Raw genomic sequence first — 24,504 nt, forward strand, 5'->3', positions numbered from 1 at the left:
CACTTACTTTACCTTTAACAGACCAACTACAACTGCAACATGGTACAATAATCTAGAAAGCTATTTAAAAGCCAGAACATTATGGTAAAACATTATCTTAGACAGGCTTATACCTATAGGTGGCCCTTTCTTCAACTCACTTTACCTCTGCCAAGCCAACTCCAATTGCAAAATTGTACAAAAAAGAAACACAGAAACAACAAGAGAGGAGCCCCAAAATCATGGTAAACTGATGGGAACCCTTAAATTGACCAGCCAAGATCTTCCTAAAAAACCACCTACCCATAGAATCAATGCAGAACTGTCCACATACAAACAGAACAGACAACCAGAGAGAACTCCCAAACCATGGCCAATAGGACCTTTAAAACAGAACAGATGGGGGAAATCCCAAGTCCCCAACTTCTGCTTCACCATGACTCATACACCAATAGCACCATAGATGTCCCCACTAAAAGGGACTAGATGTTCCCACAAAGGGGAACCAGATGTGTAGAATCTAGTGTGCGCACCAGGGGAGCTTACCAAATGGCCAAAGTTGTGACTTTCCTGAGTTTGATTCTCTTTTTCTCAAAGTAGAGCAATTGATGGAGCAACGTGTGCAGTTCAAGGAGAGAAGACAGGAGTTCCCTAAGCAAAAGGGGCTTCAGCATGTGCTGAGACAGTCCCTTGGTCCCTCCCTTTACTCACAGAAACAGCTCCTCTGGTTGGACCCAAGACACACACGCTCATCTCCTAACACTCCTGCAGTTGGCTCTAGAAAAGTTTGCCAGAAACATGAATCCTCAGCATGAAAGTGGGGTTCCTTGGAAAGCCAGGCCTACCCCAGAAAGTTGAAGAAGATGCTGCTGTCAGGTTTCATCTGGGACACCAAATTTGTCCCCAAAAGCTTGGTCCTGTGTGGGGAGCCACATGGAGTTACCATGCCTTTCAGTCCTGATGCACCATGGCAGCAGGAAAGGTCACTGTAGTCTGTCAGCTAGTGCCATGAATTGTGACTCAATTTTCCCCAACTCAGAGAGCAAGGCCAGTCTTCTGAGCAGGCACACCCCTGGGGTTGAGCTGCACTCACCTCTTCTTTTGTAATTCACCCCTTTGCCCTGTTTGGGGTAGAATGTTCCATGGAAACTCCCTTTGTGTGTCCCCTTCTCTTGTTCTGCCTTTGGGCGTAACCTTCCTAGATGTCAGTCAACCTGCTGACAGCAGACGTCACAAAGCTAGACTCAACCCTCCTCCCGAAACCTGACCCCTGGCCTCATTTGAATGGCTTCTCCCCAGTAAAAGGGTTCAGCACCTGCTCTCTCCTTTCCCTCTTTCCACAGACCCCTAAGGTCAGAGAAGCCATCACAGGACCCAAAGAAAAAGGTGTCTCTGTCTCTGGTGTGACTGTTTCTTGCAACCCAGTTCCCCCCGAGTGACCTTGAGTGTCAAAGAACATGACAGTCCTTGTCCCCAATACCCATCCAATAGCGAGGACATGTTTTTGAGAAAAGGAAAAAGAAGGCTTGTGCTTTGCTAGCAAAGGAGAAACAAAGGGGACTCCTGTCCCAAAGGCTGTGATTCTGCTAATCAGCAGGAAGGGGTGGGGGCTTTTAAAGTGGTGATTCATAGAAAATGAGATTAGGGAGGAGAGAACAGGAAGGAGAAATTCATGGAAAAGATCAGAGAAGATCAGAGAAAAAGATGAAGGAAAAGAAGATCAAGGAGGAGAAGGCCAGGGAGAAGAAGGTTGGAAAAAAGAAAAAAACATGTAAGTTTCAAAGCCACAAGGGATAGCGTCAAAGCATCAAATGAACACCTGTTATGTCACTGTGAATATCATATTTAAGAATTCACTGCAAAATCCACGGTTCTGAAGATCTTTGCTTATGTATTTTATTAAGAGCTTTATAATTCTGGCTACTGAATGAAGGTCTTGGTGAAGGGAAAGCGAGGAACGTGAGACCGACAAGTGAGAAATGAAAGGCAGAGATACACATGGGAGTTTATTTGTCAGAGCTCTGATAGGCCATCTGATAGGCCCTCTCTCTATAGGAGAGAGAGGAAAAACAGGCTGAGTTCTGGGACTTTTGTGGGGGAGACTCGGGAATCAGCAGAGCAGGTCCTAATGCAGGCCATTAAGGGATGGTATGAGGGAGTGGTGAGCCTCTCTCAGAAATGCCCTGGACAGGAAAGTGAAACTTTTCCCTTAAATTGGTGGCTGCCACTTAAGATGGCCATCCAGATGCTAACCAAGGACCTTATACTTGGTTTATGTGGTGTGCAGTAGGGGTCCAAGTTCATTCGGGCACAGCCTCAAGTATCCCAGTATTACATCCTTCAAGCTCACAGCCACTGGAAAAAACATGAACTCTCCACACACAGATGAAGAGACTCAGGCTCAGGGAGGCCATAAGCATGTCCTGGTCAAAGTGGTCAGTGAGTGGCAGAGCCAGGACCCAGACCCCAGCACCCATTCAGCAGCTGCTAAGAGGAGGGTCACAGGTCATGGGCAGGTGCCAGAGACCTCTGAAGAGGTCAAGTGTGAACAGAGGAGGGAGGCACTGCAGCTGGGGACTGGCCACCCATGCCTGCCCAGAGCTGGAGGACCTACAGGTGGGTGCCCTGAGTGTGAGTGCCCACAGGCAAGGGCAGCTGCTCTCCACTGCTGGATGGGGGCTGCTGGGCCCATGGGGGGGTGGGTCTGAGGAGGGAGCAGCCAGGGCCTGGCCTCAGGCTTTTGTGGGCCAAGAAGCTGGAGCCAGGCCCAGGCAGGGCCCTGAGCACGGCATGAATGTCCCAGCCTCTAGCACCTAGCACTCTCCCCACAGTCTCAGCAGCAGGCAGAGCTCCCACCTGCAGGACAACAGGGCTCCTTGGGTGCCCTCACCCCAGGGAGGGCTCCAGGTGCCCCAAAGGCCACTCTGCCTCAGGTGCCACCTGGCTATTTACTCCTACTTTGTCCTGGGCTGTGAAGGGGACCAATCTGGGCTTCTTCAAGGGGATCCATCCCCTGAGGCTTCAGGTCAGACCCTCTCAGGAAATCCCTACTCAGAACCCTCCACTGAGCCCCACCCAGGAGGCCACAGAGGGTCCAGGGCAGGAGGCCAAGGGCTGGGGATGGTGCCCCACTGGGGGAATGACTGATTCACCCTGGAGCAGGTTTCAGGGTTCCGGCCACCTAGCTCTGAGAGCAAGATGGGCGTGGGGCAGGCCCTTGCTCTCTGAGGGTAGCAAGGGTTAGTGGCATCGTGATCCTGATAACACTTTATGGGTCCTGATCTCCAAGGAGAGCCAGGTGACTACTGCCTGCAAGGTCCTGCCAAGGCCTTCCTGGAGAAGTGGGCAGAGGCTTTGGGGAGGAACTAGGGCTAATGATTAATCAGACCAGGGACGCATTGCTTCCTTTGTCTAGCTCATTCCCATGCTGGGAATCAGACTCGGTGCTGTGCCTTGTGGAGTAGCCCACTCTCCCCCCGAGGCCTGACCCTTTCTGTTGCTCGGTTGTGACATAATGTATATGACATAAGATGTCCCATCTCAACCATGCTCAGGGCACAGGGGCATGGGGCAGGTTCCCCTGCTCTGTAGCCTCACCACCTCCGTACCCAGGACCACACTAGGCCAGGTTCCACTGCTGAGCTGACCCCCAGCTCTAGGTGTCTGACTGTCAAGACCAGTCTGGACTTTTCTCTCTGTAGCACTCACCCAGAGTTTGGGAGAGCAGGTGCCCGTCCAGCCGAGCGTGAGTGGCTGGCTTCAGTGTGGAGGCACTTCCTTCTGGACACACAGGGGACGGGAGAGGAACTCCTAAGGATGATGGATCCAGGGCACTGAGTGAGGGTCAGCAGGTTTTAGAGGGGCTGTGGCAGCAGACAGGCTTCATGGGGAGGTTTCAGACTAGGCCTCCGAGACCATCGGTGGTAGGTGTTGGGACTGTCCTAGCCCAGGCGACAGACCAGCCCAGTAGTTCTCAGATAACCAGGACTGAGAAAGGCTCCTGCCCTGGCCACAGTTCCCAGCCTCTTGGCATTGTTCCTGAACCCCAGGCTGTGTCCACGTTCAGGCAGGACAGAGACCAGAAAAGCAGAGAGCCAGGGGCTGTGCCTGCCTTCTCTGTCAGGCCTACACTCCAGCTTCCTCTCCCTCTCCTTTCCCAGGCTGAACAAATAGACTTTCTCTTCAGCAGCACATGGCTCCTTCTCTAAAATAGACCCTATCTCATGCCACAGAGAAATTTTTAGATAATACCTTGCATTTCTATCAGACCTCAATGGAATAAAATTAGAAATCAATGATAAAATAAAAAATGGAAGCTACAGTATCAAATGGAGACTAAATAATACACAATTTAATGATGAATGAATAGTAGATGAAATTAAAAATTCTTAGACATAAATGAGAACACTGACATAACATATCAAAATCTCTGGGACACTATGAAGGCAGTACAAATAGGAAAGTTTATTGCACTCAGCATATTCATTAAAAGAATAAAAAGTCATCAAGTAAATGACCTAACACTACACTCAAAGCCCTAGAAAAAGAAGAAGAAATCGACACCAAAAGCAGAAGACAGGAAAAATTAAAATCAGAGCTGAAATTAATGAAATTGAAACAAAAGAAACTACTGAAAATATTGACAAAACAAAAATTTGGGTTTTTTTATAAAAATAAATAAAATAGATAAACTCTGGCCATGCTAATGAAGAGAAAGAGAGAAAACTCAAATTACTAAAATACAAGATGAAGAATGAAATATCACAATGGATATATCTGAAATACAGAAGATATTTAGAAGCTATTTTGAAAACTTATACTCTAATAAAATAGAAAATCTTGAAGACATCAACAAATTTCTAGAGATATATGACCTACCCAAACTGAATGAGGAAGTCATACATGACTTAAACAAATCAATTGCAAGTAATGAAATAGAAAATGCCATTGAGAGTCTACCAACCAAGAAAAGCCCAGATTTGGATGGTTCTACGAGACCTTCAAAGAAGTATTAAAAAAATACTCCTCAAAGTATTTCATGATTACAGTAGATGGGGTAGAGAGAGAAGATGGGAGGGGAGGGGAGGGGGGATAGTAGAGGATAGGAAAGGCAGCAGAATACAACAGTCACTAGTATGGCAATATGTAAAAACGTGGATGTGTAACCGATGTGATTCTACAATCTGTATACGGGGTAAAAATGGGAGTTCATAACCCACTTGAATCAAATGTATGAAATATGATATGTCAAGAGCTTTGTAATGTTTTGAACAACCAATAAAAAAATAAGGAAAAAAAATTAAAAATTTAAAAAAAAGTATTTCATGAAATTGAAAAGGAGGGAACCCTTCCAAACTCATTCTATGAGGCTAATATCACCCTGATTCCAAACCAGACAAAGACACATCCAGGAAAGAAAACTTCAGATCAATATCCCTGATGAACATAGATCAAAAATCCTCAATAATATTCTGGCAAATCACATACAAAAACACATTAAAAAGATAGTGCACCACAATCAAGTAGGGTCCATCCCAGGGATGCAGGGTTTGTTCAACATATGGAAATCAATAAACATAATTCATCATATTAATAGACTTAAAGATAAGAATCATATGATCATCTCAATAGATGCAGAAAAAGCATTTAACAAAATACAGCAGCACCCCTTCATGTTCATCACACTAGAAAAGCTACAGATAGTAGGAACATACCTCAACATTGTAAAAGCTGTATATATGCTAAACCCAAGCCCAGCATCATTCTAAACGGAGAAAAAATGAGAACATTCCCTCTAAAACCTGGAACAAGGCAAGAATGTCCTCTTTCAACACTTCTATTCAACTTCATCCTTGAAACTCTAGCTAGAGCAATTAGAAGAAAGAAATTAAAGAAATACAAATAGGTAAAAAATAATTCAAACTATCACCATTTGCTGAAGACATGATTCTATATGTAGAAGACCTAAAAAATTCCACCAGAAAACTTCTAGAACTAATAGATAAATTCTACCTTTCCTCTTTGGAAAGGTCTTGACTGAGTCATTCGCTATCATACTGTTGAGTCCTGCATGTTTCTATTTTGGACAACAGTCTTTCTATCAGGGGGGTGTTTTGCAGAGGTTCCCTCCCAGTGTTCAACTCACCTTTGTATTCTCTTGACAGTGTCTCTGCAGAGCACAAGCCTTGGATCTTAACAAGCATGAAACATACTTTTTCTTTCATGCACCATGATTTTGTGCTGCATGAAAAAGTCATTGCTCTACCTAAGGTCTTCTTGATTTTCTAACATCACCTTCTAACAGTTTTACCCCTTCGCATTTAATATCACTTCTTTGACCCACATTGATCTGCCTGTGTGCGTGTGAGGTCCATGTCCAGCAGTGTTTGCTGGGAAGTCCTTTCCCCTGGAGTCGCTCTGCTCCTCATCAAGTGTGCCTGTTCCTGGGCTCTCTATTCTGTCCCCTGGTCTTCTGTCCAGACTCTTCCCAGCCACACCGCCTGCTGCAGGCCCTTTGCCCTAGGTACAAAGAACACCAGGCAGCAGTGTTCTTTGTTGTTCAGTGTCCTGTTGTTCTGAGATTTCGGATTTCCATAAACTTTAGAATCAGTGGTTTTACACCCACAAATAACTTGTGGGTATTTTTATTTTGATTTCATTGAAGAATCCATAGATCAATTTGGGAAGAACTGACATTGTAATAATGTTGAGTCTTCCTACCCACTACACAGTGTCTCTTTATTTGGACCTTAGATTTCTCTGTCAGGTTTTAGCTTATCTCATACAGATCTTGTACCCATTTTGTTAGACTTATACCTATGTATTTCTCTTTTGGGTGCTAACGTATATGATATCATGTTTGAAAGTTCAGATCCAGGGGTTACTAGTGCCTAGGAGAGCAAGTGGCTTGCACATTAATCTATGTCCTGCTTTTTGTTCTTTGAAATTTTCCATAGAGAAAATCGTGTCATATGCAAACTGAAACAGTTTATTTCTTCCTTCCCAGTGTCCGTTTTATTTCCTGTCTGGTCCTCCTGCATAGGCTGCAACCTCCCGCACAATGCAGCAGGGTGGAGGGCACATTCCTGTCCTGTTCCCAGTCTTCTCACCCCTCCCGCATCCAATCTCAGCTGGAGGTGTTCCTAAGGAAGTCCCACTCTGATCCATCTCACCAGGCATTTTCTGAAATCACAAATGGCTGTAGGGTTTTGTGGAAGCTGTTCCTGCCTCTCCTGGTGTGACCTTGTCTCCTGGACCTCAGCCTTCTGGTGTGAGGGACTCTATTAATTGATTTTTTGATGTCTCCAGATGCCTGGAGCAAATTTCCCCTGGTTCTGATGTAGGATGCATTTCACACAGGCTGGATCGGACTTGCCCATGTTTTGTTGAGGGTTTTTGCATCTGTATTTGAGAGATACTGGTCTGAATGGATTTATGATAGCTCTGTCTGATTTTGGTGTTCGGTCATTGCTGGCTTCTCCCCTGCTCCTACTTCAAAGTTATTATGGACAATGTTATCTCTTTAACTGTTTAGAAAAATTCACCACCACCACCACCTGAGCCTAATGCTTTGAGATCTGGAAGGTCTTTAGTCCTGGATCCAGTTTCTTTAATAGACACAAGCCTGTTCAGGGTGTCTAGTGTAAAGACTGAGTCTTTCCCTCAGGGAGTCAGGCCTTTTTTACAACTTCAGCCACCCAAGGTTGCTGCTGTTGGGCGTACATCCAGGACCAGATCCCAGGTTTGGTTCTGCACTTTGTCTTAGACAATGAAGGGAAAGAAGCCATTAAGGATAACTGACTTTCCAGAACTGACACAGAAAACTGAATGTGCATGAAGAGCTGCACAGCCGTGCTTATGTGGGCCGAGTCGGCCTCTGGAGGAGTGTGAGGGTCCTGGACTCAGAGTCAGCTCCTCGAGGGGCCAGCAAGGGCACAGGGGTATCCAGGAGTAGGCCACTCCCTAGGGGCCCTGTGCTGCCTGCCATGCTGTGTGGAGCCCCAGACTCTCCCCAGTCAGGCCATGAGGCTGTTGCTTTGTCTTGTGAAGGTCCCTCTGCAAAATCCCAGGCTGTCAGAGGAGCTAGTCAGGGCTCAGCCTGCCAAGGGGGCTGGAATCCCAAATGGACAGCACCTCCCTGAGCCCAAGTACTCATGGAGGTCACTCCCTCAGCCAAGGCCAGGCACAGATCCTAAGGCAAGCCTGGCATCTCACACCATGTCTGCCGAGGGCTTATACCAGACCCTGGCACAAAGGAGACCTTCTTCTTCCTTGCTGCCTGCTGCCCAGCTGGCTCCTGAAGTGAGGGCTTCCTGCCATGTACCTGGACACACCAGCCCATGGGTCCTCAGGGCCTGTGACAAGTGATGGGCTCGTGGTCATGAAAGCCCTTCACAGAGCACAGCCCACCCCAGAATGCGTGCTCCCTCTCTGTCCCTCCAGGCCACGTCCTCTGAACCTGTGGACATCCTGTGAGTATTCTACCACCAGGTACCCTCCCAGACACAGGGAAGCCCCTGGGATTGAAAAAACGGGCAGGGCCTGAGGGAAGAAGTCCCAGGGGCAGGGACCTCGGGCAGTGCTGGGGCACACTGTACACTCCCAGGCTCTGGCTCTCCTTCCCCGAGGGTAGCTAGCAGGGCTCCAGAGGGAAGCAAGGTTGAGCACGACCTGTGGCCAGGTGCGTGGCCACAGCAGAAGGCTCTCCTCACACAGGGCCATGCAGAGTCTGAATTCACTTCCTGCAGCTGCGGTAACAGACCATGAAACCTAGTGCTCAAAATGACACGCACTTCTTCTCTTCGTTCTACAGGTCAAAGTCCAAAATCAGTTTCACTGGGCTGAGAGCCAGGTGTTGGCTCTACAGTGCTCCATCTGAGGCTCCAGAGAGGAGACCCATGGACTCTCCAGCTTCCAGAGTGGTGCTCCTGGAATCCTTGGTTCCTGGCCCCTTCCTCCATCTTCAGAGCTAGCTCCTGTTCTATGCCCCAAAGCACCGCTGTGCCAAATCCTAGGACACTGAAATGATGCCCTCTGCAGACATCTTATGACACCAAGATGACATTTGGAGCCCATTTGGATAACCCAAGATCTACTCCCCTCTCAGGATCCTGAATTTAGTCCCATCTACAAGGTCCCTTTAGGATATAAGGGGACACTTACATGTCCCAGGGATTGTTTGAGGAGCATTGTGTAACCCACCACAGACACATGAACACAAACAGGCACTCACTTCTCACACCCCCACACGCCCATCCCATGCAGGCAGGGGGTCGCTGGTGGTCCCAGGGGTCATGAGGACTACTCATGTCCAAACCTCTCAGCCCACTCAGGACAGTGGGAAGCTGCAGAGTCCACCCCGTGGCACGCTTCCTCATGCCCAGGAGAGGATGGGCCCTTCCCAAGGCCCCCCAGCACAGCCCTCCCTCACTGTCATGTTCCCTCTGCCTGGATGCCCCTCTTCACCCCACCTGCAGAATTCACCATCTCCAGCCTGAGCTGGAGGACTGGTTCTGAGCTAGCCACCTCCTCCATGCAGGTGGTCTGCTTCTGTAATCAGCTGCTCTCTGCTATGGCTGGATGCCACACCCCATGCAAGGAATATTAAAAGAACAGAAGAGCAGTGGGAATCAAAGGTCACCAAGACCAGCACTTAAAGGGTGACAGTACAGCCTGTGCCACAGAGCCTACCTGTAGGAGCTTTGCTGCAGATCAGATGGACACCTCAGTGCCTACTGAGCACCGGAGATGCCCAGACCTGGGGAATGGACAGCGCAGAACAGCTTCCCACCCCCAGGACTTGGCTTGAGCTCTCCCTGGGTAGGGGTCACCTCTCTGGTCCTTGACTCCGCCTCTGAGTGCTAGATCCAGAGACAAGCCGCCATGGATGAGGCAGGGACCTCCTGCTCCAGGTGAGTGCTGGCTCTGGGTCTCCAGAGAGAGGTCCCTCTAGGGCCTCACTCGGCTGACTCCCTGGTCCCAGCCCTTTCTCCACCGGGCAAGGCTCAGAGTTCTAGAGACTACATTGCCACAGAGGGCTACAGGGTCTGCTCCCCACCCAGGAATCAGGCTAGCCCTGCTGTAAGAGCCCAGAGAGAGTGCAGGGAGCCAAGTAGAAATGCAGGGACACCATCTGAGAACAGGTGACAGCTGCTGCTGAGGCCAGTCCTTCCCTGGCTCTGCAGAGAGGGAGAGAAAGGACAGAGGACAGCCCAGGGACACACCTCATTTGTCCTTTCACCTGGCCTGGCAGGGTGTGTGGAAGGGAGAAAGCCAGAAGTCGGGGGAGGGGTATGGAGCAGGAAGGCTGGTATGTGAGTCCTGTCACCAGTGAGGAGGTTGGAGCACCGGCCTTGCTTGGCGGCAGAGGTGGTCTGGAGCTCTCCCTCTGCCCCTGTGGATCTCGGCAATGCGTTAGCCCAGATCCCCTGGATCGGGCCCCTGCCCACTGTGGACACCCAGAACTCCCGGTGTGCGTGGCAGAGGTCACCTGGCAGCATACATAAATCCTGCTCGCCTCCAGCTTGGAGCCCCGCGCTGCGGCAGCCCGCGAGCTGCTCCTGGCCGCGCTGGAGGACCTGAGCCAGGAGCAGCTGAAGCGCTTCCGCCACAAGCTGCGGGATGCGCCGATGGACGGGCGCAGCATCCCTTGGGGGAGACTGGAGCGTGCGGACGCTATGGACCTAGCGGAGCAGCTGACCCATTTTTATGGGCCAGAGCCAGCGCTGGATGTGGCCCGCAAGACCCTGAAGAGAGCCGACGTGCGCGACGTGGCGGCCCGGCTCAAGGCGCAGCGGCAGCAGCGTGAGCTCTGGTTGCGGGTTCCCCAGGGTCCCTGGTTCAGGGTCTTTGCCGCCCGCTGCCTTCCTTCCAGCTTCCCCTATAAAACCCTGGCGCTTTACCCACAAATTTGCAAATCCTATGCCTTAGATCCTGGAGGCTCTAGAGGGAGACCTCGACCCCCTATTGTGTCCCGCACACGGCGCAGTCTCACTTCAGGTTTCCCTTTCAGGGCTCGGCCCCAGCTCCTCGGCGCTGCTCTCCGTGTCCGGTAGGTCTTTTGTGGGAGGACGGGCTCAGGGCACTCAGTCCCGCTGCCACTGCTGGCCCTAGGAAGGCTGGCGCGGGAAGGCGCCATGACGCGCCAGAGGAAACCGAGTCCTGACTGGCCGGGAGGGCACCGGCCCCAGGGTGCTGGAAAGCCAGCCCATCCTCGCCCCGCTCCCTGTCGCTCCCCCAGAGTACAAGAAGAAATACCGCGAGCACGTGCTGAGGCAACACGCCAAAGTGAAGGAGAGGAACGCGCGCTCGGTGAAGATCAACAAGCGCTTCACCAAGCTACTCATCGCGCCCGAGACCGCCGCCCTGGAGGAGGCACCGCTGGGGCTTGCGGAGGAGCCAGAGCCGGAGCGCGCACGGCGCTCGGACACACACACGTTCAACCGACTGTTCAAGCGGGACCAGGAAGGCCAGCGGCCGCTGACCGTCGTACTGCAGGGCCCAGCGGGCATTGGCAAGACCATGGCGGCCAAGAAAATCCTGTATGACTGGGCGGCGGGCAAGTTGTACCAAGGCCAAGTGGATTTCGCCTTCTTCATGCCATGCCACGAGCTGCTGGAGCTGTCGGGCACACGCAGCTTGGCTGACCTGATCCTGGACCAGTGCCCCGATCCGGGCGCGCCCGTGCGACAGATGCTAGCGCAGCCTCAGCGGCTGCTCTTCATACTAGATGGCGCAGACGAGCTGCCGGCCACCGGGACCGCCGAAGCCGAGCCCTGCACAGACCCCTTTGAGGCAACTAGCGGTACGCGGGTGCTGGGCGGGCTGCTGAGCAAAGCGCTGCTGCCCTCCGCCCGCCTGCTGGTGACCACGCGCACGGCCGCCCCTGGGAGGCTGCAGGGCCGCCTGTGTTCACCACAGTGCGCAGAGGTGCGAGGTTTCTCCGATAAGGACAAGAAGAAGTACTTCTACAAGTTCTTCCAGGATGAGTGGAGGGCCGAGCGTGCCTATCGCTTCGTGAAAGAGAATGAGACGCTGTACGGCTTGTGTTTCGTGCCCTTCGTGTGTTGGATCGTGTGCACCGTGCTGCGCCAGCAGTTGGATTTGGGCCAGGACCTGTCGCGCACCTCCAAGACCACCACTTCGGTGTACCTTCTCTTCATCGCCAGCGTGCTGAGCTCCACTGGTGCCGACGGTTCCTGGGTGCAGAGAGAGCTGCGCAAGCTGTGCCTCCTGGCCCGTGAGGGCGTCCTCCGGCGTAAGGCGCAGTTCACCGAAAAAGACCTGGAGAAACTGGAGCTTCGCGGCTCCAAAGTGCAGACACTATTTCTCTGCAAGAAGGAGATGCCAGGCGTGCTGAAGACAGAGGTCATCTTCCGATTCATTGACCAGAGTTTCCAGGAGTTCTTCGCAGCACTGTCCTACATGCTTGAGGAGGAGGGGGCTTCTGGGGCACCGACGACGGGTAGCGTGGGGTCACTCCTGCGCACAGACACGGAGCTAAGTGGACACCTGGCGCTCACCACCCGCTTCCTCTTCGGGCTGCTGAGCACAGAGCGGATCCGAGACATCGAGCATCACTTTGGTTGTGTGGTTCCAGAGCGTGTGAAGGAGGACGCCCTGCGGTGGGTGCAGGGACAGGGCTGCCCCAGGACTGCATCAGAGGGGATGGAGGACACAGAGGAACTAGACGAGGAGATAGAAGAGCCCAACATCCCCCTAGAGCTGTTGTACTGCCTGTATGAGACACAGGAGGAGGCTTTTGTGCGGCAGGCCCTGAGCAGCCTCCCAGAGCTGGCACTGGAGCGAGTGCGACTGAGTCGCATGGATCTGGAGGTTCTGAGCTACTGTGTGCGATGCTGCCCGGCTGGACAGGCACTGCGGCTGGTTAACATTGGACTGGCGGCTGCACAAGAGAAGAAAAAGAAGAAGAGCCTGGTGAAGCGGCTGCAGGGGTGAGTCTCCAGGCTAGGGCTGCTCCTTTGGCAGGCCCTGGAATGCATGAAGCTTGTATGCAGTGAATGCCTGTGCACCTATGCCCATCTGGACTGAGGAAGCATGTCCAAACCTGAGGCCTGTTCCCCCAGACGCAGGGAGGACCTCAGGGCTGCTTTTGTTCACCCCCTTGCCAGGCAGCGGCCCAGTGCCCCTCTTCTTCACTAGGTGTCCTCACCATGTTCCAGCACACCACCACACAGCTCTAGCTAGAGCTCTAGAGTCCACCATGCCCTCGGCACCCTGAGCCATGCACCTGCTGTCCCTCCCCTCAACACTTTGCTTGCTGCCTATCCTGAAAGCCTGCCCTGGCTGCTTCAGCTGGCCTGGGATTCCACTGGCCCCAGAAGTGCCCTGATGACCACTTTATACCGTGACATTCCCCATGCCTGCTTCTTACACCAGACTTCCAGCTCCTCTGTGACAAAGCTTGTGCACGAGTCACTTTGAACTTAGCTCCACTCAGCACCTGTCCTGGGTGTTCAGCATCTTTCAGAGGATGAGTGTCAGGACAGGGCAGGGCTGGCCCTAGGGACCTGCAGAACCCCTCCTGGGCTTCACTCTAGGTTCAGTGGACTAAAGGGTAGAGGGGTCCTAGCTCAACATGAGCTGATGGCAGAGGAAGCACCAAGGCCTGAGGACTACAGAGAAGAAAGGGCCCCGTCTAGGAGGCGCTGAAGCGCTGCAGCAGCCTCAACTTCCTCTCTTCTTGCAGTTCTCGAGCCTCCACAAAACAACTCCTGGGTTCACCACTGCGTCCACTTTGTGAGGCCATGACTGACCAACAGTGCGGCCTAAGCAGCCTGACGTGAGTACCCATGCCCCAGCCCCTCCCAGGGGGCAGGATGCCCTCCAGAGACAGGAGTATAGGGAGGGAGAAAGCTGACAGGGACCCACCCCGTCAGAGAGTGAGGTGCTAGTGGGAAAGGTGTGGTGCTGGTGGAAAGAGGGGCTCAGCACCTGGGAGTGGGAGGATGGCCAGGTTTTTTTTTTCCAAGGAGGCTGCCAGGTACCATTGGAGACTCCTGGGCCAACCCCCTAGAGGAAGGCAGCAGGTGCCCCCTCTGGGGTCAGGTGCCTGTGAATCCTGGCCTCTGGGTACCCTTGGACAAGCCAGTCTGTCTGGGCTTATGCTTCCTCTCTGTGAAACTCAACCAGCATCCTCTACCTTGGAGGGTGGATGTGAGACTTCGTGAGGCATGAACAGTACTGAGAATGAGATAGCTGTTCAGTTCCTATCCAACAGGAATGCCCACTGACCAGATGGTGAAATGACCAGATGCCCATGAATCAGTGGCGACATGGCCCAGTAGTCCAGTGGGTGGGGGGGCCAGGTACAGCCATCTGGAAATACATATAAGGAACCAGAAGGATGCCCACATTGGGCCCAGCTGGTGGGGTCTGGCCCACCTTGGTTTGTGCAGTTGAGGTAGAAAAGTGGCCGGGGGCTTGCCCACAGACCCACGAGCTTCTTGACCACAGGCTGTCCCACTGCAAACTCCCCGATGTCATCTGCCGAGACCTCTCGGAGGCCCTGAAGGTCGCACCCGCCCTGACGGACCTCAGCCTCCTCCACAACAGGGTCAGTGAGGCAGGCCTGCGTATGCTGAGCGAAGGCCTGGCTTGGCCCCAGTGCCGGGTGCAGACACTCAGGTGAGGCTTGGCCTGGGAGCGACAGAGGGATGGGATCCTCCCCCAGCAGCTCCTGAGCCAGCCCTCCTCTCAGGGTGCAGCTGTCTGGCCTCCCGGGAGCACTCCAGTACCTGGTAGGCATGCTCCGGCAGAGCCCTGCCCTGACCACCCTGGACCTCAGCGGCTGCCAGCTGTCTGACCCCACAGTGACCTACATGTGTGCAGTCCTGCAGCACCCATCATGCAGCCTACAGACCCTCAGGTAGATTCAGGTGGACAAAGTGTGGGGACACAGCCGGTAACCCCAGGGAGGGTGGATGCTGGGACTCCCTGACCCTCAAGAGGAGCCTCTCCAGATACCTCCCAAGTGACCAGGCTCAGACACAGATCAGGGAGCCCAGCCTAGAACCCACCCCTGAAGCCCTGGCCCCAACCCTGGCCCTGATCACTATACTGACCAAATATGCACATCCTGTGGTCAGTGATCCCCACACCCTTTTACTCCCCTGAAGGACCAAGGCCCTGAGAGACAGCCTCGGAAACTTGGGCCTTTGGCACAGCCTAGCCCCTTCATCACCCACTCCTACTGTGCCCAGTCTTGTCCCCCCAGCCCTGGAGTTCTCTCCCTCAGCTGACCCATACCCTCTGTCCTCTGCATGTGGCTGCAGACTGGCCTCTGTGGAGCTGAGTGAGCTGGCCAAGCAGGAGTTGCAGGCCGTGAAGACAGCAAAGCCAGATCTGGTCATCATACACTCAGAGCTGGACAGCCACCCGGAGCCTCCCAGGGGGTTCAACAGTGTCCTCTGAGGCCCTGAAGCCAGAGCGGGTAGAATGCAGTGTGGTCAGAGCCCTGTGGAGAGGTAGTCCTAGTCCCCAAGGCAGGAGGATGCTGCCTTCAGACTCTGGGCAACTTTTCTGAGCAGAGAGGCCCTGGACAGGCAAGCGGGAGGCCCAGACACAGGGCTCTGCTCCTGGTCAGGCCTGGGATCTCTACCTCACCCTACAGCCACTGCCACTGCAAAAGCCCCTGAAACAGTAATACCGATGAAGCCCCTGTTAATTGAGCACCTAGAGGTTGATAGGGTGCCCCTTTCTCTGACCTGGCCTCCACCTGAAGTGGACTCTCAGCCCCACAACTCTGGACCTGTAGGCAGAAGGTGGTGGGGCCCTCTCTGGGAATCTGGGAGGACTGAGGCCATCCTTGAGGTAGTGTAGCCTGAGCCCAGAGGCGTCCACTAGCTGCCTGAGATCTATGGAAGGGGAGACCAGGGCGGGTGGAGATAGCCAATGTGTGGCTCAGGTGGGAGCCGCAACAGCACCACCACTGGTAATAAACTCTCCTTCAGATTCACCTCCACTGGTTTCTGTGACTTTTCACCAGGGCCCCAGTAGGGTCTTTCCTCCAACCCGCCTGCCTGGGAGGACAGGGTTCAGGCCTCAGAGGAAAGAGGCTCAGTGAGTAGCCTGACTGCAGAAAGCTTGGAGGCAAGACCTGACCTTGCCAGCCAGTGCCAATAGTGGATGTCCCAAGAAACTTTGAGTCTTTTCTGCTCAGCACAGCTGGGCTCTGCCAGCTCTTGAGACTCCATCCAAATGGAGGGCACCCTGGAATCAGCCCCTTCACTTCCCAGGGGAAATTCCCTCCACAATCACTTTATAAATCCATTCCTTCATGCCACAAAGCAGACAAAACCCCTGTCCCTGGGAGCTGCTATTCCAGGCAGAAAGACAGACAATAAATAAGTATGCTCTACCAGAACAAGACCCGGTAAAAACGTGGTGTGTGAGTGCATAATTCAGTGGACTCACAGATGATCCACAAACATGGGAAGCAAACACCGGGTGTGAGCCAGGCACAGGGGACATGCCTGTCCTGCCAGCAACTCAGAAAGCTGAGGCAAGTTTGAGACCCTCAGGCTCTGAGCCACTCTTGTGAGCAGAGAGGCCCTGGACAGGCAAGTGAAGCCCAAACAGAGGCAGGCCCTTGCCTGGTCCTGGGCAGGCCTGGAACATGCCCCTGGCCCCACATCCTGGATTCCTCCTCCCTAGCCTGGGCAACTTAGTGAGCTTCTGTTTCAGGTTTCAAGACCCACGGAATCTGGGCAGGGCGGACAGACACAGATATGTACGTCAGGCCAGGGAGCCTGAACCATAGGACCCACAGGCCCAGGGACGTGCCCAGAGCCATCAGTGGGCAGGTGGAAAGAGGGAGACCAACGGTGCCACCAGCTGAGAGAGCTGGAGGATGGGGTCTCCGAGCAAGGGGCACGGCGGAGAGGGAGAGATCTGGAGAAGGGGAAGAGATCACATCCAGAGCCCACCGAGGTCCCCTAAATCCACCGGTGCGGACCGGCATCTTGGGGGTCGAAGGACTCCCCACTCAGGTCTCTGGTTGGCCACAGCCACGACCAACAGGACCACAACAGGTCCTGACGACACCGCCTGGCCGCCCAGGGGAGAGGGGGCCTCCGCCCGAGCCCTCGGCGCCTAGCTGCCCCGCCCCGTGGGCGGCTCGGGCCGGGCAGCAGGCCTTCCTGGTCACGTGTCAGTGGTGAGGCTCGCCTCCCCCAGGCAGGCCCGGGGCAGCCGGACCCAGGGGAACCCCGGGACGCAGATCGCAGATCGGGGGCTGAGCCAGAGCTGCGGTGAGTCTCAGAGTCCCCCGCGCGCCCCCCCAGCTCCCGCTCCTGCCGCACCACCCGCTGCGTCCCGCGCCCGCCCCTTCCGCCCTCCCCTCTCGGAGGGGCTGGTTCCTGGGCTGAGCTTCCTCGTTCCACCCTCGGGGCTTCCGAACTCGGGAAGGTGGGCTGGGACCTAAAGCCGGAGTTTGAGGGGCAAGTTTAGAGACTGAATGGAGTCCCCGGAGGTCCGTGGTGCGGTGTTTTCCTGGGTGGCCCTTAGATCCCACCACATCTAGGGGGTCGGCCAAGTCCTGAGGAGGACTTCAGAGCCCACCCAGTCACGGCCTCTTGACCCCCTGCGCCAGGTCACCCCCGAAGTGAGCCTTCCATGGAGGATGCCGGGGAAGACCCGACCACGTTTACTGCCCAGTCTCTGCCCAGTGATCCCCGGCTCCTGGCCACTGTGACCAATGCATACCTGGGCACACGTGTGTATCATGACACACTGCATGTGAGTGGCTTGTACAATGGGGCTGGGGGTGGCACACACCGAGCCATTCTGCCCAGCCCCCTCAACGTCAAACTGGAGGCCCCTGCAGAGACAGGAAAGCAGATGGAGGAGACCTTTGCGCTGGACACCAACACAGGTAGCTGCAGTCTGGCCCTCCCAGCCGCTGTGGAGCACAGCCCCTCCAGCTTCACCTCACTCCCGTCTGGGGTTCTCCCCTTTCCCTCCCTCGGGTGGGCCTCCTGGGGTCCTGGGCAGAGCCTGGGTCCTGTAGAGCTGGGCCTGGGGGACGCATTCACCCTCACTGTGGGGAGAAGCCACCAGAAACCTGAGGGACACCACTGCCAGCCCAGGGAGGCCCAAGTGCTGTGTGGCCCAAGGCACTGGGAGGCCACAGCTTTGCAGCCTGCCTGGGGGGAGGAGCCCTGCTTCCCCAGTGACTGAAGCTTCGCACCCTCCCCAGGCTCCTTTCTGCACACCCTGGTGAGCTCCAGCTTCCAGGCCTGCCAGCGCATCTATGCCCACCGCACGCTGCCCCACATTCTGGCCTTCAGTGTGTCTGTGGCACGCTTGGATGCCGGGAGCTCGCCTATCACGGTGCTGCTGCGTTCATCCTTCTCCCTAGAAAGCCCAGACCTGGACTTGCATCTGGGGCCCGACTTCCAGGGAGTCCGGTGAGGAGGGGGCTCTGTCCCAAGTCCCAGCAGGGTAACCTAAAGAGGGGGCCACCCCTGAGGTGGCTGTCCTCTTGCAGGTACCTGTATGGCCACACACTCACCCCTGAGCAACCTGGGGGGCCACGACAGGAGGTGCACATGCTGTGGACACCAGTGCCCCTGACATTGACCCTGGGGGAACACGAGAAGAACAGGACCTGGGACTTCCTGACTGTGGTGGGCAGCAGCCAGGCAGAGGCCCAGGCCTACCTCCAGGAGGCCCTGCAGCTGCAGGCCAGAGGCTCTCTATACCCAGCCCATGCCCAGTCCTGGGCCCAGCTGTGGGCAGGCTGTGGCCTGGATGTGGTAGGACCACTGCCCCTGCGCCAGGCCCTTCGTGGCTCCCTCTACTACCTGCTCAGTGCCCTGCCCCAACTCGGGGCTTTAGGGTATGTCTGTCATGGCCTCAGCCCCGGGGGCCTCTCCAATGGGAGCCAGGAGGAGTGCTACTGGGGCCACGTCTTCTGGGATCAGGTACCCATCATCCCTCACCACCACCACACTCAGGGCGGCACGGGGATTGGGGTTGGGATGGGCCAGCCCAGGGCTGTGCCCAGGGGAGGGCTTCCTGAGGAGGTGGTATCTCGGCAGTGCGGGAATCCGTTGGAGAGTGAGCCCAGCAGGAGCACCAGAAGATGCACATGGCAGCCCCGGTGGTACTTGCAGCAGGAGCTTACCAAGGGCCAAGGAAACCAGGGACATGAGAGGAGCATCAGGGCACAGGGCCTAGAGTTTACCTGAGGGCCAGGAAACCAGGAACATTTAATCAGGGAGTGACACAGAGGCCCGTTCTGGGAAGACCCCCAAGGTACCAAGTGGAGCTAGTGGAGAAGAGCAAGGAGTGGGCCAGACTAAGCTGAGGATGCGGCGTGAGGAGGCTTATTGGCACGGGGCAAGGAGGCGCGGAGGGTGATTCCTCATGTGCCTCCCAAGTCAGCCCTGACTCTTATTTTATGGGCGAGGCTAGGGAGGCTGAGGTCAGGCAACCAGCAGGCAGAGAGCAGGCTCCTCCTGTAGTGGCCTGTGCCTAGATTCGGGCCTGGGAACTCACCTGCTGGCTAGGGAGGGGAAGTGGAAGGCTGGGGAGGGGCTGGTAGATCTGGAGGGTCATCAGGAAGAACCTGGAAGGAGGCAGCAGGCCTCCAAGAGGCAGAGAGGGTGCAGCAAAGGCCCAGCCAGGGCAGGATGTGGAAGTCGGGGAAGGAGAAGGTGTAAGCCCTTCTAGCTCCAGAACCAGGACTGTCCTCAGGATCTCTGGATGTTCCCCAATATCCTGATATTCCACCCAGAGGCTGCCAGGGCCATCCTGGAGTACCGCATCAGGACACTGAGTGGGGCCCTGGAAAATGCCCGGAACCTGGGCTACCAGGTGAGGAATTCTGGGCACCACCGTAGGGTCCACACACAGAAAGAACTGGGCAAGAGCCTCCTGGCCCATGGAGGAACGTGCATGGGCTCCAGAGCCCCCGCCTCCTCCTCTCTTTGCCCTTCCACAAGGTCCCATGGGGTAAAGGCTAAGGTCGGGTGGCATCTGCCCCTCTCCCCCACAGGGAGCCAAGTTTGCTTGGGAGAGTGCAGGCTCTGGCCTGGAGGTCTGCCCTGAGGACATTTATGGGGCTCAGGAGATCCACATCAATGGGGCGGTCCTGTTGGCCTTCCAGCTGTACTACTACACCACCCAGGTGAGGTGTTCCGTCCACCAGCCCTGCCACCCGAGGCCTGCTATCACAAGAGAGAATCTGGGAGCCAGGCCTTCCTTTCTGGTTGCTGGATGGGTGGGCACTCAGCCCACATAGGACCCTTGGCCCCCAGGATCTGCAGCTTTTCCGGGAGGCTGGTGGCTGGGATGTGGTCAGTGCTGTTGCTGAGTTCTGGTGCAGCCGGGTAGAGTGGAGCTCCAGGGAGAAGCAGTACCACCTGAGAGGTGAGGTGATCCCTGGGAGAAATGGTCAGGAGGAGGGACTGCTGGGGGGCAGCCTGTACTGAGCACTGTCTGCACCTGTGTGCCCAGGAGTCATGCCCCCTGATGAGTACCACTCAGGAGTCAACAACTCCACCTACACCAATGTCCTGGTCCAGACCAGGTCAGACTCTAAACCGTGCCCCAGCCCCACCCCAGCAAGCAGGGCCGGCCAGAAGCACTGAGGCTACGACCTGTCCCCTCTCCACAGTCTGCACTTTGCAGCTGGTCTGGCCGAGGACCTGGGTCTGCCTGTCCCTAACCAGTGGCTGGTGGTGGCTGATAAGATCAAGGTGCCCTTTGACCCGGAGCGGAACTTCCACCCTGAATTTGATGGGTATGAGCCTGGTGAGTGGACTGGACTTCTGCCAAGGGGCCTTCTGCCTGGCCTAAGAGCCGTGCATCCACCTGATGGGCCCTCAACAGCAGCATCTTCCCCAGGAGAGGAAGTGAAGCAGGCTGACGTCGTGCTCCTGGGGTACCCCGTCCCCTTCCCCCTGAGTCCTGACGTCCGCAGGAAGAACCTGGAGATGTACGAGGCTGTGACATCCCCCCAGGGCCCAGCCATGACCTGGGTGAGAAGCCTGGGGAGTGGCCCCACCTTATCAGCCTCCGTCTTTCTCTCCCTAAGATGGGTTTCACCCCACTGAACTCTGAACTCTGACCCCAGAGCATGTTTGCGGTGGGCTGGATGGAGTTGAAGGACCCGTTGAGGGCACGAAGGCTTCTGGACAGGAGTTTTGCCAATGTCACTGAGCCCTTCAAGGTCAGCCTGACTCCAGTCCAGGGCCCTCTTCCTGACCACTCTGCTGCCCGTGTCCGTCGGGGGAGGTATTGTCCAGTGCCCTGGGGTCCCTGGCACTGATGGCCCCTGACCTACAGGTGTGGACGGAGAATGCCGATGGGTCGGGGGCAGTGAACTTCCTGACAGGCATGGGGGGCTTCCTGCAGGCAGTACTCTTCGGAAGCACAGGCCTCAGGTGAGTGCAGGGTGGCACTGGGGGTGGCCCCCGGCCCCTCCTTCTCACACGGCTCTCCCTGCAGGGTCACCAAGGCCGGCATGACCTTTGACCCCCTGTGTCCAGCGGGGCTCTCCGGAGTGTGTGTCTCTGGCATCTCCTACCAGGGGAACAAGCTCAACTTTGTCATCTCCGAGGACTCCGTGACAGTCGAGGTCACGGCCCAGGCTGGGCCCTGGGCCCCTCTGTTGGAGGCTGAGCTCTGGCCATCACAGGTTCGGCTGCCTCTGCTGCCAGGTAGGTAGAGGTCTGAGTGATGAGACCAGGATGCCAGTGTGTCCCTACAGGGCGCCCCTCTCTCCCTGCAGGACACAAGGCCTCCTTTCCCCACTCAGCTGGCCGCATACAAAGATCACGCCCCTAGCTGCCTGAAGCGCTGACTCCAGGAATTTCCTGGGAGAAGATTTGAAGACCTGAGACGCCTGCTCCAGAGCCTCTGGGACATCCTGGAGCCCTCAGCCCCCCAGGCCCTCCCCCTGGAGCCCTGCCCCGGAATGACTAGGGCTGCTGGCTTCAGAAATGTCTCCTGAACCCCACTTTTCATCACTGCCCCCTGCTCCTCGCCCAACCCTCCCCCAGTCCCAGGCTGTCTGTGGCTTGAGCCCCTCCCCAGCCTCGACTCCATGGGCAGGCACTTTTCCACACCTCATCTGACCTGGCACCCCGTCTCTCAGTGCCCCATCTGGCTCCCCAGGCACTCTCCAGGGCCCCTGCAGCCAGGGCCTGAGTGTCCACACTCACACCCACCTGGACTCTGGTCACAGGGCCCGTGAGGGGAGTCCCTGGCAGGGTGAGGGTGAGGAGGCAGGGGCTCTACCCCTGCGCAGTTGCCCAGGACTGTCAGCTACCGCTTTCCCAGAATCCCCTCAGTGCAGCTGTGGTCAGGCTGGACCAGGGGTGCACGGGTATCGTCACTGACTCCTCTCGACTCCATGTCAGATGGCCTCTGGCCCTGTGGGGTGGGGTGGGCAGCCCGTCCTCAACCCCATGGCCTGTGAGAAGGGAAGGGGGTGCCACTGCTGGAGGATAGGACTGGGGTGCCAGAGCAAGACCCTCAGCACCCCACTGGCCACCAGAGGGACTAGATCAAATGTGCTGGGTCCCAGGCCTTGATCCCAGGCCAGGCTGCGATCGGCTGTTCACAGACAGAGATTCTGCCTGGCAGCAGCTCCCACACCCTCCAGCCTGGGGTGGCTCACCAGTGACTTCCTAGAACGGGGTGAGATGGCATCTGGAGCTGAGACACTGGTGAGGTCCAGACCCGGCACCGGACAACCTGCAGAGTCCAGTCAGTGCTGGGAAGAGCTTGCTCCTATAAAGGCCTATACATTCCTCTGAAAGTGGGGTTGTGTGATGTCGAGTTTCCACCTCACCTGCGGGCAAGTGCAGCAGCTTGGGAGCCGGGTGGTCCGGTCACGCCGGCCTCCACTCCTGGCTGTGTCCTGCCACTGCCCCCTGGTCGCAGTTGCATACACCAGGCAGAGCACTCATGGGCTTCAGGCAGCTCTAGACGTGGGAATCCCAGGGCCTGTCTCCCGGTCTCCCGTCCTCAGCCCCTCAGGCTGGAACACTCAGGGCCTGAGCCAGCTGCCTCCACACCCAGGAGATTTGAAAGGAGGGTTCTCATGGCCACCCCCATAGAAAGTGTGGAGTGCAGAGACAGGGATCCATGGACACCAGGCCTCCAGGCCACAGTGAGCCAGCAGCATGCTTGCTGGAGCTCAGAGCCAAGGTGGGCAGGGGCTGAGGGTCAAGTTGCAGACCACCTGCAGGCCAGTGCATGGCTTGAAGCCAAGGGTACCTACAGGCTTTTCACTAAAGGCCCTATAAACACTCTGGCTGGGTGACAAGGCAGATCTGCTGAGGACCGTGGGCCCCCTTCTCTCTGCTGTGGGCCAGGGATTGTCCTAATGGGAGTGGACATTCATTTTTTGCAGCCTCAAAGTCAGGATGGGGCAGAGACATCAGAATGGGGTGGCAGGTGGCCCTGAACCCCTAGGATGATGTGGCCTGGTACTTGCTAGGTCTGAGCGTGATTTTATACAGTCACCTCTGTGCCTGTGATGGGCCCATGGAGTGAGAGTGTGTGTGGCCACAGGCCTGGCCAGCATCCATCAACCTGCCACGATGAGCCTGGGGAGAGAGGGCTGCTGGTAACACTTCCCCGAGTGACTTGGCCACAGTCCTCAGTGGCTGGTCACAGACTAGACAACCTCCTCATTGTTGATGAGATCGTGGGGACTGGTAAAATATCCCACCTTTAGGGACATGTTCCCAGCCACACAGAGGTTGATGCCTGCCCCCAGCCTCTTCGTCCAGCACAGGCTGACCCCTACTTGAACCAAACCCCGGGCTTGGGGTCAGCATGTTGTCTCTATTCCAGTTCAAGCAGAGGTCTCACGCTTCCCTTGACCCTAATTCACGGTGGGACTTTCTCCAGGGCCCAACAGGGGCCTGTGCGTCTCCACCCCCAGGTCCCAGCACAGGGCCACACACCCTATCTTCAGCAAGGGTCTCAGGCATGTCACAGGTTGGGGACTGTGTGGGGTCTCCAAGTAGAGCCATAGACAAGAGACCCCTGCCTCTATCCCTGGAAGAGCTGGCAGGCAAAGGGGTCTTCCTGGGGAGGGAGCCCGCGTGGAGTCTTCAAATCCCTGAGCTTCCTTCTGGCTAGGACCTCGGTGACGAGCTGGGGCCGCACCCCAGCCTCAGCCTCGTGTGTGTTTGGGGGTGTGTCCCCAGGTGCTGGGCCCTGCCAGTTTTGCTGTGTGGGGTGTTGGGGTGCCAGGTGGTACATAAGGGAGGTGAGGTAGTACAGGAACACGTACCCAGGGGCTCCGACGGGGTTTCCCACATCCACATCCCCATGACTGCTTCTGCCCAGCTGGGTGAGGAGAGAGGGACCGAGGGGGGGAGCCAGGGGCCTTGCCTGCACTTGTGGACCTGCATGGAGGGTGGAAACAGTGTCCAGCTCCACCCAGGAGGGAGGGAGACCCCCACCGGGCTGAAATCACTGGGATTTGAAGGGACAGACAAGGAGGGGCAGCACACAGCCGGGCGGGGCCCGTTCTGAACA

General features: G+C 55.9%; 2 protein-coding genes across 4 annotated transcripts; both read left to right on the forward strand.

The window, feature by feature from the left end:
- The first annotated feature begins 9,861 nt into the window (after positions 1 to 9,861).
- On the forward strand, positions 9,862 to 15,788 carry Nlrp6 (NLR family pyrin domain containing 6). Its single transcript, XM_026381909.2, has 8 exons — positions 9,862 to 9,890; positions 10,502 to 10,782; positions 10,991 to 11,029; positions 11,219 to 12,932; positions 13,688 to 13,780; positions 14,455 to 14,625; positions 14,699 to 14,866; positions 15,273 to 15,788. Exons 1-8 carry the CDS (start codon positions 9,862 to 9,864, stop codon positions 15,409 to 15,411), a joined length of 2,634 nt encoding a protein of 877 aa, XP_026237694.1. The 3' UTR covers positions 15,412 to 15,788.
- A 1,378-nt stretch (positions 15,789 to 17,166) lies between these two features.
- On the forward strand, positions 17,167 to 22,742 carry Pgghg (protein-glucosylgalactosylhydroxylysine glucosidase). Of its 3 annotated transcripts, XM_026381911.2 has the most exons (14): positions 17,167 to 17,249; positions 17,591 to 17,872; positions 18,197 to 18,407; positions 18,488 to 18,923; positions 19,699 to 19,818; positions 20,000 to 20,131; positions 20,262 to 20,373; positions 20,461 to 20,533; positions 20,621 to 20,757; positions 20,851 to 20,984; positions 21,080 to 21,175; positions 21,292 to 21,389; positions 21,454 to 21,665; positions 21,737 to 22,742. In XM_026381911.2, exons 2-14 carry the CDS (start codon positions 17,614 to 17,616, stop codon positions 21,790 to 21,792), a joined length of 2,076 nt encoding a protein of 691 aa, XP_026237696.1. In that variant the 5' UTR covers positions 17,167 to 17,249; positions 17,591 to 17,613; the 3' UTR covers positions 21,793 to 22,742. The 3 variants fall into 3 exon arrangements, with proteins under 3 accessions (XP_026237696.1, XP_026237695.1, XP_026237698.1); XM_026381910.2 differs by having other exon boundaries at positions 20,621 to 20,984; XM_026381913.2 differs by lacking the exons at positions 21,292 to 21,389; positions 21,737 to 22,742 and having other exon boundaries at positions 20,621 to 20,984; positions 21,454 to 21,570.
- The last annotated feature ends 1,762 nt before the right edge of the window (positions 22,743 to 24,504 follow it).

This window comes from Urocitellus parryii, chromosome 4 (genome assembly GCF_045843805.1).
Source record: "Urocitellus parryii isolate mUroPar1 chromosome 4, mUroPar1.hap1, whole genome shotgun sequence".
NCBI lineage: Eukaryota > Metazoa > Chordata > Mammalia > Rodentia > Sciuridae > Urocitellus > Urocitellus parryii.